This window comes from Equus quagga, chromosome 16 (genome assembly GCF_021613505.1).
Source record: "Equus quagga isolate Etosha38 chromosome 16, UCLA_HA_Equagga_1.0, whole genome shotgun sequence".
NCBI classification, from domain to species: Eukaryota; Metazoa; Chordata; class Mammalia; order Perissodactyla; family Equidae; genus Equus; species Equus quagga.
Window position 1 is genome coordinate 45,948,272 of NC_060282.1, and position 16,447 is coordinate 45,964,718.

Below are 16,447 nucleotides of genomic sequence, written 5' to 3' on the forward strand. Positions count from 1 at the left end.
GGGCCTAATTCACATGCTTCAGTCAGAATCACCAGAGACTGCACATTGGATATTATGGGCACAAACCTATAGTGGAACCTTGTTTTCTATTTGCTTTTTTGTGTATTTTTTCTAGAACCATCCCCAGGAGGAGTATCATGGATTTGCGGTGGGATCTGGGCATCCCTGGGTGCCTTAGTCAAATACTATATGATAGCACTCCCCAAACTGACATCAGACTGTAATAGTTCCTGCTCTTCCAAGCTATTTTTGAGCTAGAAACCTAGAAATAAAAGATTCATTTGTCCTATAGTGTCTTCTAATTTCCTTAAACTCTGTATTATCACGCTCCTTCTTATTAAGCACAGCGCTGTGCAGCTGTCGGCAGCAGTCATAAGAGTTCAAGGCCAGCCTGTGGTCTGCCACAAATGACGGTGGTTCATTATATATTCATTATATGGTGGTGAATGTAGAATGCAAGTTTCCAGGAGGTGACTATAGACAAAACCCAAAGTGTAGATGAAGAAAGGAAGCAGAGCACCTTTTCAAGCCTCTTCTCAGGTGGTAAAAGATTGAATCAAAAAAGGGAGAATCCATTTTATGTTAAGAAAATCTAAACAAAAGAAACAACAGAATAGGCCTTGTTTTCTCATTAGGAACATGCAATCAATTTCACTGTGCTTCAAGACATTCTGTTATCCTCTGCTTAAATCTGAGGAGCTGAGTTGTTGCTTTTCTAAAGCTAATTGTTACACCTTCCCATCTGATATGGAATCACCCAATACAGTGAAAATAGGAAGTTTATAATGTGAAAATGCCCCACGTACCCATTGAAGGGTGTACACCCATTGGCTGCACAAGTTCATTAGATCTGAGATTATAGGCTTTTTTGTTAGAATTTGGTAGCACTCATTTCATTTTGACATTGTAAACACATACTTGAAAATTCCACTGTCTTTCTGAGATGTCCTAATAATTATGTATCCATTAATTTGTTTAGAAAAATTGGCCCTACAGAGTAGTCTATAATCAGCATGTTCAAAAAGTTACTGTGTGGTTCTCCCTAATTTAAAATGCAAAAGTCATATCTATAGATTCAAAGTTAGCACATGCAAAAATATGTTGGATTAAGCAAGAGTTTTGCCAAGCTCTTCTCTAGCTTGCAAGGTATAAACAATGACAACTCAAGAAAGTACCAACTGTTGTTTGGGATTATTTTGATGTCTGCTTCACATATTTCTAATTCAGGTTTCTCTTTAGCATAAGTGCCTTTATTTTAATATTGCTTATCTTCTCAGTGATATCAATTGGTGGTACTGAATTTTGAAATTTTTTCCCATCATTCACTTTTCTCTGTTTCCTTAAATAATTAGGCTTATTGAATTCTCAAGTCCCCTGCTCTATGCAGGTTCACTTAGCCTGTAAGGTTCTTTCCCTTCATTTCCACATTTTCAAATTATACTCGTTAGCAAGATGAACTCGAATGTTATCAGGACATTCCATGAAATTGTCTTTCATCTGTCTATCCATATTTAATCTTTTACTCTTCTGAAATCCCTTGGCAATTTATTTCCCCTGCTCTATGATATTTGTCACTTTGTACCTTGCACTATAGTTTTAGTGTTCATGTCTTATTTATGTAATACACTTTAGCCTCCTCAAGGATTGGGTCTATATAAAGTACATCTTACATTATCACAGTGTCTTTTAAAGTCTTCTCCATCTACGAAATTATCAACTGAAGTTTATTGAATAAGCAATGGACAGTAAAAGAAAAAGTAGAATGGTCTTTTTTAGAGGCAAATATAAGGCAAGTACACAGTGAAGGTCCCTGCCATTCTGTTTAAATCTATTCATTCTCATTTTTAGTTTCCTTTAGTTTAAGTATGATGCTTCTCAAATGGTCTTCCATAAACAGAGAGTCATTAAAGACATATCATATGAAAACATTTAACTTGCCTTTCTTGACGGGTTTGCTCCTCAGTAGTTTCCATAGCACATTCCAGAGAATTCTGGAGAGATTGTAGCTGATTCAAAGTCTCCTTCAATAAAAATCGAGTTACAAATTGTTCCAAATTGGAGGCCTCTTGGTAGTCCTGAGGATGACAAAACAAATGCAATTAGAAATATGTTAGGGAAAAATAGCCAGGAATAGATTTTTCCCCATGTACCCATCAATCTCAGATTAATCCTCAAGAAGGAGAGACAAAGAGGAGAGAAGACATGTTGGGCCCTTGAGACTGGGGCAGAGCTCTATCCACCCAACAGAAGTTGAATAAAAGAGCTACAGAAACACCTGGAATATCTCATCTCCCATTACATCTGCCTCAAGATTAGAAAAAAGGACAAAAAGTAAAATTATGGACTAGACATCTGTAGAGAAAGGGAAAAAATATCTGGAAAAAAGGAATGTGACTAACTCAGGGTTTGTTCTGTGTTTCATTTAAAGGATGACCACACCATCATGTATTTTCTCCATTACCAGCTAAAGGCAGTCATGTTTCAGTAACTGGCTTAATTCCCTCTTGATGTCTTTATTATGCCTAATCTGTGTTATGCTGAAGCCAAAAGAAATTACATGATGTTATGTCAAAATTTAGAAAATGTTAGGCTTGGAATATTTAAACAGTTTACTAAATCTGCTTATGTCCCTTCCTCAGGAACTCTACCTGATGCTCATTTGCATCTAACTTTTAGTACCACACCTCAGCTAGAAAAGCATCATTCATTCACACAGCCCTAGGCCTACATGGAGATCATCACAAACTTAACAGCTACACTTGCCAAGCTTTTTATAGGTAGACAGGTGGGTTGTGGATGGTGTTCTCTGCTGCTCTTGTCCTCTAAAGTCTCAAGGAGAACCAAGAAAAAAGAAAACCAGGTTGGCATGGAATGAGATATTGCCAGAACCACTCTTTCAGGTCATGGAACCAGCCAACTAAACCTGATTTTCTAGAGTCTTGTGTGAGCTCAGTAGATACAAGTTCAGCCAAAGAAATGATTTATTTGGCTCCATCCCTAAACAAAATGATTTTTTCATGGTTGAAAATACAAAACTGAAGGAGTGATGGTGACAAGATAATACCAGAGACACGATGTGCTGGGGAACAAACAAGATTTCATTATTTAACCTTTCTGGGTCTCTGCTTTGTCTCTTAGAAATCAGACTAAGCAACTCTTGCATACATTCCAACTCAAAAATGTTCTGTGCTTCTATCAACTCTGAATTAGGAAATACTGGACTTGTGGACTCCTAATATAAATTACTTCGAAGTTTTTCTCCTTTTAGTAGGACAACCTAATGTCATAGAAACCTCATTTCTTTCCTAATTTGAAATAATAAAAGGTTTCAATCATCTGATTCTTTTTAAGACCATTCTTTGCAGGTGAACAACACAGGAAATTTTCTCATCATCTCATTCAAAAATTAAAAATTTTAATGTCCTTAAAATCCACCTAACAAACTAACCATAAAACAAAACATTACATGCTCATAATGATGATAAGGATTTTTGGTGAATTAACTGAAAGTCTAAAATATATACAAAAATATTTAATTTGATCAAATTGCTTGCTAATTAGTGGCTATAAAAGCTTCAAAAATTGTTTCTCAGTATGTTTTCTAAAACTGAGTAAAGCTTTCAAGATGAAAAGAAAATGTAATGATAGAAAAAGAGGTGTGTTTGGTCCGTTCCCCATAGTTATTCCATTTTGCTAAAGCATATTTTTAAAATAAAATTTATTAAAATGATGAGAAGATGTAATTGTAGTCAGAGATCATGCATCTCAGTATACACTGCAACTGATCTAAAGGAAATTATAACAGTTTACACCTATTTGTAGACAGCATGGAAAAGTAAAGGAAGCATACATTTACTGAGCAATGCAGCATCACATTGGCCTTATTCTTCTCCCATTTAAATGCTAAACATTTGTCATGTCAGAACTATAGAAAAGGGTTTTTTTTTTTTTTTGCGTTCTCTAGTGTAAACACTGGTCACTGCGATTAGGTTTTAGCTTCTTAGACACAAAGGTCATGCCTTGTACTTCTGTATGCCTCATGGTGCCCAGATTAGATACTCATGAAATCTTCAGTTATTTGCAGATAAACTCCTAACTAAGAATTTATTGAATTTGCTATTGTGGTCTTACACATAAAGATTTTGGTGACGTTAGATACTTTAGTTAAAATCAGACAACTGGCTACTCCATCATTGTACTATCATAGCAAATTAAGAAATTATTATTATGCTGATACTCACTTCTTACTCTGATGAGAGCGTCTTACCCTCAGTAGTAACTCTCTAGGTAACATGAAGAGATGGCACAACTCAGCTGGTACATTTGACAGAAATGTTGATGCCTTGACATTGACAGGGGTGGTGGGTACGTTTAAGGCTCTAGGAGATTAAGTTTCTTGAGTCAGTTATGAAGATTTGCTGTTATGTGCTGCCCTTTGATGAAAGGAAAGGAAAGAGCTTGTTTTCTCACATTCCTATTTACCCTTCTCAGCTCATGGCATCATCTACGTGCAGCCTTTCCTCTCCTTGAACTACCACTTCTCTTCACAGGATTAGGCATGCTTCCTTTCCCTTTCACGTATTCCTGTAACACCTTTTCCCCACCTAGGAGATAGAATTTATCATTTTATATTGTAATCTGTTGTTTACTTGTTTATCTCCCCCATCCTAGGCCAGCTCTTCAAAGGTAGAGACTATGTCTTAATCATCTCTGCCTCTAGAATGCCCAGAACAAAGCCTGGCTCATAGCAGCTGCATCATAAATGCTTAAAGAGTACATGAGCAACAGAGAACCACCTGGAGATTCAGGCACCAGAGGGCGTGTCTGAGCTCTGGGAACTGTTCTTGCCTTTTGCCAGTCCCTAGCTGCCTCTCCTTGCATCTAGCCCTTGCTGGTAGTAGACAGCTGTCCAGCTTGCCCGGTCATGTGGGCTCTGCAATAAAGGGAAATACAGCTTTGTTCTTAACTGATGGTTTGTTATTTCATTTTCTAGAACATTTGTTAGTCTTCTTCCCTTCCCTTATCCTGGATCCCAAAGTTTAGGACTGTAGACCCAGGCGGCATAGATCCAATCTCTCTTTCCTTCTCTCAGATATGCAGCAGATGTTCCTTTGGAAGGCAGTGGCAAAAAAAGCAGATGGAAAATTAAATAGATAACAAGCTGGAAAATGTCAAAGCCTAACCCTTTTTATTCTCAACAAATGTGTTGGTTGTGAAGGTATAAAAATGGATCTTTGCATACTCAACTCCCAGAAGATTGGTACTATGTTGGTTTAAGGCACATGTTCCTTTGAGCAAAACCCAGAATTTGACAGAGTGGCAGAAAGAACTTCTATTGGTCTAATAAAGCAGTTTAAAAAAAAACGTACCTGATATCCAGATTCTGCCTCTTTTTCCCAACATATTTAGTCCTTCTTGTCTATTAGAAAGAATATGGGCAAATGAAGGCTAATAGTATGTTTCTCAGATCCCAAAAATGTTCATTCAAGTCACTGATAATTGGCAGTTAAATTAATCATTAACTGGAAATTGTTAACCAAGTAGCATTAATATTTCCATTTATGCCTTTGGAAAGCCAGAATGTAAACATTTCAATCCACATATTTCCTTTGTGTGGAGCTTGAATACAGCTAGGATTCATTCAAGTAAAAACTCTACCATTAGAATCATAGTGCTTTGAAAATCAGGTTTCTTAGGGAACTGCCTGTGCATCTTAATTGTCAGATCCTTTCTCCGAAAGTGAGCCCTTGCCCATCTGGGTGATGGAAGAGTAGAGATCTTAGCTATTAACCCACTATGGATCACCTGAGTTGATTAGGAAAATTAGCGCATCAGTCTTCCCTGTTTGTATTTGCCCTATTTGAAAATTAATCAAGTCAGTGACATCCAGTCTCATTGTCTTCTTGTTGATGAGATCAGATACAATCACACTTAGCAGGGGGTACTGTTCTGCCTGCCTTTTGATCTAAGCCCCTGCAGCTCTCTGTTCCTGTGTGAGACATCTGTGCGGCTTCTGTAAGAGGAAAGTACGCACTTTTACAAAGGTACAATTGTCTTTTTCTCTTTTTCTACTCTCTCTAAAACTGTTATGTTTTTGTACTAACTGGCTTACACTATATTATCTATGTCCTATTTTATTAAATGTTCTTAGGCTTTCATTTTAAATGACACTTTTTTTTTTTAAACTGGGAGAACAGTATATCAAGTTTAAGCCTTAAAAAAAATAAAGAACTGATCCTTAATTAAGAATCTTAAAAATGGACTGAGGTTAATTCCAGATAGGTCTTCGGCAATCTTAGACAGCAAAACAAGAGGTTAAAATATTTTCAAAGTGCAGATTCCCAAAGATTAAGGGACTTGTAGATTTTCAGGTTAGTTAAAGAGGAAACAAGGTTCTAATTTTAGAATAAAATGTTATTAAAAACCAATAAATTTAAATAATTTCTATGCCCTATCTTAACTAAATATTTGGTAGCTTGAAATGAGAAATTATTTTAGAGATGAGTTATATTATTTAAGACCTTTACACTGACAAACTCCACTGTAAAGGGTCATCCTGGAGTTTAAAATGCATTTAAAGATTTAAATCTTTTTTAAAACATTTTTAATTTTTTTAACATTTTACTTGTCCTTTTTCTCCCCGAAGCCCCCCGGTACATAGTTGTGGATTTTTTTTTTTCTTAGTTGTAGGTCCTTCTAGTTGTGGCATGTGGGACGCCACCTTAACATGGCCTGATGAGCGGTGCCATGTCCGTGCCCAGGACTGGAACCAGTGAAACCCTGGGCCGCCGAAGCAGAGCGCGCAAACTTAACCACCCGGCCACGGGGCTGGGCCCTTAAATCTTAAATAAATCAATCTTAGAGATTTAAATCTTAAGTAAAGATTCTTGAATGTCTTTATCCAAAGAATAATCCTATTCTACTGGGAAGTAATCCTCGTTAAACAAGTAAAATTTCAGGAAAATACATATGAGTATGAAGATGGGTACATATATGGAGTCAGCCCAAATTTGGAGAATAATAGCTAAGGGATGAAGACTCGGATTACACTTATCTACATCTAAAACAGAGTGGTGGTTAAGAATCTGTGTTTGAAAGTGGTTACACTTAAGTTCTAAGTAGTGACTATGCCACTCAATAACAGTGTGAACTTGGGAAAGTATTCAGCCTAAGTTCCTATTTTCTTAATTATGGACAAAAATAGTATTAATCTCATAAGCTTATCATGAAGACTAAATGAAACAGCATGTAAAGCACACAGTATGGTGTCTAGCTTATAGTTTTTGATAAATGTTCATCATTGCTATCAATCCACTGAAGGAAGGATATTGCAAAGCGTAATAGACAGATCATTGGTTCAAAATTCACAAGACCTAGATTTGAATGTTATGATAATAGCCCAATCAGAATTATTGCTAGAATAAATATATGGTTGGTGCTTGGTATGTGGCAGGCTCTCCACAAATATTAATTTTTCAGACTTCTTTCTACATATATTTTCTATAGCACATCTGCTACCTTGCTTGTTCAAAAATGTATAACTTTTACACACATATTTGTTACCATATTGAAGTGGTGACCCATGGAATTCAGTTTTTGAGGAGTGTCAAGTTAAAAATGTAGAGTTCAATCCCAAAATAAAGTATTTCTATTCCTGACTTCTCATCAAGGATAGCACATGGGATCCAATTTATAGATCTAAACACTTTTTGCATTCCCCTTTATCTCCTCTGAATTCTGTCAGCCATATCCTCTTCCAGAGCATTTCATTTTCTAGAATCTCTTCGAAATTCTTTCTCAGTCTCAAATCTGAATTTATTCTCCTTTCCTCTTTTCTCTCTCAGATCTTTATATGTATATTGGCTAAGATTTCTTCTCTTCTTCTCACGCCTCCCTGAGTCTGATTCTACTCATCTAGACTCTTCTGTTACTCTGTATCACAGAAATGTAGAAACTAGAAAAATAATAAAAGGAGAATTTCAGAAAAATGGCCATATCGGTGGCATAGTTTTTGAAATTCCTGGACTCCTCACATAAAGACAGATAGAGTAAATAGATTAAAACAAACAACAAACTCCATAGACAACAAATACAACAAAACTAAATTTCAAGGTATTATTATGAATCTCAAATTACAAGCAGGTAAAGACAAAATCACCAAAAGCCACAAGATCTGCACTGCATGGTATCACTGGATGTACAGGAAGAAACAAATGGAAGCAATGCGATACGCGACAGGACTAGGATAAGAAGACTCCAAAATAGCCAACAAATATCCACTAGAAAGCACAATTGGATAACTTGAGAACATCATTTAAAACTGAGAGGAGTTTTATCCAAAAGAGGGTAAGCATAAAAATCCTAGTAAAGCCTAAAGGGGCTGGAACTATGTAGCCACTGTGACTTCTTGAAATCAATTAGCCAAGGTAGTATGCTAGGAGGGCCCCACACTGAAGACAAACTGCTTGGAGTCAAATCAAAACTGGGCAGGACAGAGTCACAGAGATAAAGAAAATAAGATTCAGATAAAAGTAGGGGAGCGGAACAAAGCCAGGGAATCTAAGAAGGAAAGGCACTAGATTTTCCAATACTACAAGACAACTACCTAAGAGGAAGCTCTATGAAGTTAGAAAAACTATCTTGAACGCAGCTTTTGTTGAAAAATTCAAGAAAATCAGTATTTTTTAAAGTGAGCAATAGAAAATTATTAAGGTCAAATTCTATATAATGTTGTTATAAGAAAAATGAAAATAAGAAGAAGGACAGTCCTGTAGACAGTGAAAGCACAACATGAGGACAAGCCCACAAAACATATCAAAAGTATAACCAAGTATTTAAAACTGAGTTGAAAGACATTAAGAAAAAAACTGAAGAAATAAAACATGAATCAGAGTTAGTTTAACTCAGAAACAAGGGGATAGAATCCAGAAATGAATTGGAAAAAGAAGAAAAATATAACTCAGAAATGAAGTATAAATTAAAAGGAACACAAGAACAAATAAACATAACAGGCAATACTTTAATATATGGAAATGAGAAGGAGGTAATCTTTAAAAATCAAAAGAAAATAAGGAAAAGAAACAAAAAGGATTTAAGAGGAAGTGACAAGTATTGTAGATCGGAAAGATGATCCAACATACTTATAACATATTTCTTAAGGAATAAGTGTAGAAATCAACAAAGGAACAGAACAAATACTGGAATCTATTATTCAAGTATGCTCTTCTGAAAGAAAAAGATTTGAAATTAGATATTGAAAGTATACCACATATCTAAGAATATCAGCTCAGAAAAAATGCATCAAGACATATTTTAATAAAATTAGTAGACTTCAAAAGATAAAGCAAAAATTCTTTGTGCACTTAGATATAAAAAGCAAATGACTTACAAGGTTAAAAAAACTAGATTATCATGAGACTTTCTAAAACCAACACTTTTATACCAGAAGAAAGTAGAGGAATATATTTAAAATATTTAAAATAAGAAAATAGAGCAAAGGATTTTGTATCAGGAAAAATTGATATCTAAGTATAAAGGGCACAGAAAAACTGTCAACATGCAAAAACTCAGGTTACATTGTTCCCATGAACTCTTCCTGAGGAATCTAGCAGAGAATGAGCTTCAGGCAGCCAAAATGACTACAGAGTGTTCAATATAAAGACTGATGATATAGGCCAGATACTGGCAGACTTTTTTGTAGAGGCCTCCATAGTAAATATTTTAGACTTTGTGAACCAAGAGGCCACATGTCCTGCCACTGCAGCATGAAAGCAGCCATAGATAATTCTTAAATGAAGGAGTCTGGCTGTGTTCATAGACCATAAAAAAACATATAGTTGGCAGAATTTGGCCCATGCCTGGAGTTTTCTGATCCCTGATTTAGGCATTGAGTATCAAAGTCTGCCAAGATCAAAAAAGAGAGAAAACCAGATAGTATGTGCTTCCTGATGAGATAACACACTACCAGGTATAGTCTTGCCAAATGAGACCCTGGATTCAGCCGAAAATTTGCAGTAAAAACCGAGGTAAGAAGACCATGCTGAACTGTATCATGAGAAGGCAATCAGCAAAGTCTAGTGCATGAACTCCTCTCTAAAAGATTGCAGGGTAACTTGTAAATTAAAAGTAATGTAACAGACATAAAAATGGGCACAACTAAACTACAGTTTCTAGGGATGTACGTTTGTGTGATGAAAACTTAATAAAATGCAAAGAAGTGATTACTAGAGGGGTCAGTTTGGTCATTGTTTTCAAGGGAGAGAGGAGATGATATTGGGACAGGCACAGGGAAGGTCTGGGGTGGCTGGCAGGTTTAGTTTCTTGATCTGGGTAGTGGTTTAAAGAGTGTTTGCCTATAATCATTCCACATTTCCTTCCTTTCATGTTATTTTACCATGCAAAGGTTAAGATATGATAGGTATCAGCCTGGTAGAGATATACTATCTTCATATGTTTGAGAGGTCATGGGAGTAGAAAGATATGGGCTGTAAATACAGTACTCTTTGGCAGGCAGTAGGACAAGAAAATCTGCAAACACTTCCAAATTAGTAATTTTTATCACCTTTCATATACTATCTCAATTGCTAGCCTGCATTTTTCTGGAGAGTAACACAGAACCAAATGTTAAGTTTTTCAGTGTGAAGAGAGAGAGCTATATTTATACAGAAATTGGACTCAATTTGTATTTGTTGGTGCTGATAATAAATATCACCAAAATTTCTTCCCCATAAATACACTGCTTTCTACTTTATTGCTCATGTACTTTTTCTTGAATATCCATTTTTAAGCACATGTAATACCTCAAGGATAATATTCACATGTAATGTGACTCCTCCTAAATAGTATATGTGTCAGATGGATAGTTCTATTTTAACCACACTCTTATAATATGTTGAGTTAGCATGCCTAAGTTACCGAATTTGTCAGAGACAAATATATCTTCCAAGTGTCATATATGATCTTTCTGCTTTCAAAGACAAATTATCCTTGTCTTTGATCTAAACAAACTCTATAACTGAAGGAGTAATTGGGTATTAAAGTATTTTGAGCATTTCCAAACAGCATAATGTATGGAAATAGTAGGTAATATGTAAGAACTGACACATTTTTGGATTTGCCTTTGTGGCCCATTTATGAATGGAATACCAAATTATTCCATAACTTTTTATTCAGGAACAAATCCCTGGGAATAAATAACTTTTTCAGAATAATAAATAGGCAATTTTTTTTCCAGTGGGACTTTAAAAAACAAAAATATTATATTTCAAATTAAATATGAGGCATCATTATTTTGGTATTTTGTACACCACTAGGAAATAAAAATACTTTCAACTCAATTTTATACACCATCAAGTGCAAGATTCATCCCAATTTTATAGATTTTAAAAAGTGAACAAACATGCATCTTAGAAATTGATGAAATGTGGTGCATTGTCACATTTCAATATGGCAATGGCTGATAACAAGGGGTATAAATGATTTCTTTGCACCTGTAATTTCAGACCGTTATGTCTCCCCCATTTGAAAGTCCAGAACATTATACTGAGAGCCAGCACTCACCATTTTTCCCACATGCTCAAGAAAATAAGTGGTCAACGTAAGAAGATACTGGCTATCACCTGAAATCACAGCCTTGGCTTGTCTGCCTTAAAATTGGATTTCTGTCAAGGTCTCCTGGATTGTTTTAGGGAGTTCTAGGAAATTTAGTTGTAAACATCTTTGCCACAGCACATTTGCCATAAGCATTTTTGCCATATAACTAATTGGCGGTAAGGCAATTTAGCAGTAAAGGAAAAATAACAAAAAATGAAAGAGGGACACTAAAATTAGTGACAACATTAAGATGACTTTAGTAGCTGCCTTTTTAATATATTTGCCATCACTTGGTTAAACTTTTGGTTTTGACAGGTGGAAAAGATGACTGTGCTCACGGAAGGATTTGCAAACTGGTATGCTATCATTTTCCAGTGCTGTATGCAATCTGGCTTTCCACTCTCTTATTTCACACTTCCAGTAAGTTTTATCACCATATTTTCTACCAGGTTGATATATGTAGTTGTTATCATCCACTATTTTAAGACAACTATGACTACTCATCACTGTATAGATCATCATGAGGGCTAAGGTTTAAATAATATAAAAATGGGAGTACTGTGAGAACTTTGACAATGGAAAAGAAATGAAACCAAAATGATAACCAGTTATCTTTTATGGGAAAACTGCCTTATGGCCAGTTAATTATGCCTCAAAAATGTTTGCAGCAAAAATGCTTGCAGCAAAGATGTTTATGGGGGAAACTACCTGACTTTGTTTTAGGGATATCTAGATGAGCAGCCCTGGTGGTCTAGTGGTTAAGATTTGGTGCACACATTGCATCAGCCAAGGTTCATTTACTGCTCAGGGAACCTCACCCCTTATCTGTCAGTTGTCATACTGTGGCAGCTGCAAGTTGCCGTGATGCTGAAAGTTATGCCATCAGGATATCAAATACCAGCAGGGTGGCCACCCACTTCTGAAAAAAATGGCCATGAAAACCTTAGAAATAGCAGCAGCATCTGATACAACATTGGAAGGTGAGAGTTTGGTGCAAAAAAGACCAAGCAGGGCTCTGCTTTGCTGTACACAGGATCACTAGGAGTCAGAATTGACTCAGTGGCACTAACAAAGATAGGCTTAGAAGCTAGCTTAAATCTTCATGAGCATCCTGAGGAATAAGTCAAATGCTCCAGGTGGAAGGGATTCTATGGTATTAGCATTGATAAAATAACGTAGCTTGCTTGCTCACATCCACCCATCCACCACAGGGTAGATTACAAGAAGTAATCCCCCCACCTTTCCTGTTGTTTAAAAATATATGAGGAAATATATACATGTGTTAAAAGTGGCCTATAAAAAGCTACCTGTATTCGCTACCTGTATTCTCCTTTTTAAAAAAGTCTTCTAGATGATTGTACAGTCTACTTAAAATAAGTTCTAAATATCTTCAAAGTTATAAATTGGAAGGTAATATTTACATTAAACAAATTTCCTGGGAGCTCCACTTTGGACAATAAGATTGGGTAAATATCCTTAAAAATTCTGCCTTCTACAAAACATACAAAAATGGTAGATAAAGTACAGCAAATATTATTATAAAGGCACAGCAGAGCTTCTAAGAAAGTAAGAGAAAACCAAGAGTGTACAAAATGAACAGGAAACAGACTAGTAATCTAGCATTGAAATTCTTGCTGTCCTGGAGGAATTTTCTTTAGCTAGAAACTTTGAGGTTCATATTTTAACAACTTTTGGGGACAGAGGAGTCAAGGTGGGGAGTTGGAGTTGGAACATACTGAGGACTACTACCCATGAACAAAGGAATATAACAAATAAATTGTCTTTGTCTTAGCTATGGGTACAAAAAACTGCTGAAAATTTATAACCAAAGCTTAGTTCACATTAGAGTCTGAAGTTCAATTCCTCTACCTGCATGATCCAGGGGAGTCTTAAAATGAGAGATTAACTCAAAGTAGTTCTGTATTAGTAGTATCCTGGGGCACCTGTCACAAACAAAAACATATTCTCTGTTTATAGAGTACATCATTGACAAATAGAAATGGCAAGCAATAGGATATATTGGAGTATATGAGGAAGCCATTTGGTGTAAACCTAATTCGGCCTGACCTTGTTTTTCCAAAAGGGCCTGACTGTGGCCGTTGAGCATGCATTGTATATCTGTTTTAGACATTCCCTATGGCAAGAACAAAGGCCCTTGAGATAAAGGTGCAACTTCCCTCCCCCACCCAACGCTGGCATTTCCTTAAAGATTAAGCATCTTTCCTTAGGCTAGGAACTGATTGCTGCGCTCACCTGTGACCACCCAGCTCGAGACAATAGACTTGCTTCCTGTTGCGCCCACCGAGATAGCAGACCCACTACCTGCTGTGTCCATCAAGCACTGTGCCAACAGGGCAATCTTGTGACTATTGTGGGAGGGACATTTCAATCATATGTAAAGCATCCTCTTTGGGGGTATATAACCACTCTGTATACCTCACTTCTTTGGTGCCCTTTCTTCCTTTGGGAAGAAAGGCCCCGGGCCATGGTCCTCACATTTTAGCTCAGAACAAACTCTCCCAAATTTTCATTTATAGATTGGTTATGAATTATTTTCATCGACATCATCAAACCAGATTTCTCAGAATACCCTGAGATTTAATCATCTAAGTGTGAATTCACAGTAAAAAAAATTCTATCTATCCATGTATCCATATTGCACAAAGAAAAAAAGAATCATGAAAAAGAGTCAGCAGAAACATGCTTCAATGTTCAAAGAAATAAAAAAGGTAATTGAAACATAAGAAATGAAAGACTATAACAAAAACCAAGCATATTTCAAAAGAAGCAAAAATTCTTTAAAAAATGAATTAAACACTCGATGGATAGGTTAAATAGCAGATTAGATACAGATGAAGAGAGAATTAGGGAACTAGAATATAAATATGAAGTAACTATCCAAATTGAAGCACAGAGATAAACAATATGAAATAGAAGTTAAGAGACAGGGGAGAAATTGAGAGGGTCTAACTTATATAAACAGAGTCCCAAGAGGCAAAGAAAGAACAGAATGAGAGGCAATAGCTGAGAATGTTGCAACAGTGAACAAAAGCATGACACCTCAGATTCAGGAATCAGCAGTTGTCAAGCAGCATAAATTAAAAAATCAATCAGTACCCAGATGTAATATAGTAAAACTTCTTAAATAATATAACTACTAATCTACATATTTTATTGTTTCTCACCATTCTTGAGGAAGGCACAGCTGAAACATGAATAAATCCTTGTTCTAATTCCATCTGGCATGTGGCTGTTAACCACACAGCTGTGCTCTTGTATCTGCTATCAGGCAGGGACAGTTCTGATCATAGTCTCTCGCCTTTAGAGTTCACCACAAACAAGTGGAGAATCATTCCCAATGTCTCTTAAACTCCAGGGTACAAGTAACAAATATTCTGCATGGGTTCCTTGAAGTCCTCCACTAACTTGGATAAAGATGAGTAGAAATCACAATTGTCTGATACTACACCTCACAACTCTCAGCAAACAGTAATTTTTCACAGGTTATCTTGGACATTCCCCTGCTCCCTTTTAAAGTTCCTGGTCCTATATTTTGCCATTTTTTCTATTATGTATTCTGATTTCTCCTTATTGATTTATAGGATTTTTTTAAATGCTCTTGATATCAATCCTTTGATAGTTGAGTTTGGAAAATATGTTCTCCTGGCTTGGGGTTTCTATCTTCAAATTCTAAGTGCTGTCTTTTGATGTATAGATATTCCTAAACATAATGAAGTGAATATTCTCAGTCATACCATATTATAAAGAGATATTTCATATGGTATTTAAAAAATCCTTCTCCACTCCAAAGTTATTAAACTATTTTCTTACATAATAAAACCCTTAAGTCTTCACTTTTCTTCTATACATTTTTGCTAGATCTATCACAAGTTAGGTTTCTATACACTTTCTGACTATTGTTGGTTTATAGATACATAACTTATTTTTATATTTATTGCTTTTCATGCTAAACTCTCTTATTAATTTCTCCTAGAACTCTGACTAGAGGTATGTTGTGACTTCTAACTCTGTCCCTAATGTCTCTTAATCTATTCTCTATTTTCTAGGTCTGTCTCTCTCAGCCACATTCTGTGTAATATCTTCAGTTCTGTCTTTCAGTTCAGTTATTCTCTTTTCTGTAGTATCTAATCTACTGTTGAATTAGTCTCCTGAAATTTTAATTCAATTTTTTTTCATTCTTAGCAATTATTTTTAGTTCTTTCTCAAGTTTGTTGGTCTTCTTACATATACTCCTGCTCACTTCTCATATTTTTAATCCCACTAGATATTTATAAAAATATATTAACATTTATTCTCTGATAATTTCAGTGTATGAAGTCTTTGTGCATTTTGAGTTTTTTTTTTTTTTTTTTTTACTATCAGTTCATATTACTTGCAAGATCAATCTGTGGAAGTTATTTAACATCTAAATTAAGCAAAGATTTGATTTTGCTTTTGTCCAGTTTCTGAGGGCACCACCATCTTGGAATAAATTCTTGGCTTGAGGCTATCCCCACCACCTAGAAAGTTTAAATTTGGCTTGCAAATTTACATGAGGATCAAATTGTAGTTACAATTCTCAAGAAAGATTCTTTTTTATCTTTTGTTTATTTGGTGCTCAGGATCATTAGGGGTAACTTTCCTTGCTGTGAAGAGTGAAGCCCTTTGGGTTTCAAGTTTATGCAGTAGATCCCTTATTGGAATCCTTACCTTGAAGACATGGTGCAAGTGGCTAATTTTTCTTTCTTTCCCTTGGTGTTCTGAAAGGCTTGAAAACTAAAATTTAAGGTCATTGGATTAAAGTCAGCTTCCTTGCACTGCTTATTTCTTTGAGTTCCCTCTTTCACTTAGATTT

At 35.7% G+C, this 16,447-nt stretch overlaps 1 protein-coding gene across 1 annotated transcript in view; it reads right to left on the reverse strand.

Annotated features, from left to right (window-relative positions):
* NECAB1 (N-terminal EF-hand calcium binding protein 1) overlaps positions 1–16,447 on the reverse strand; it is a 171,389-nt gene that overhangs the window by 32,799 nt on the left and 122,143 nt on the right. The window contains exon 6 of the mRNA XM_046641574.1: positions 1,939–2,075. Within this exon, the coding sequence (XP_046497530.1) occupies positions 1,939–2,075 (137 nt within the window). The remainder of the gene's footprint in view (positions 1–1,938; positions 2,076–16,447) is intronic.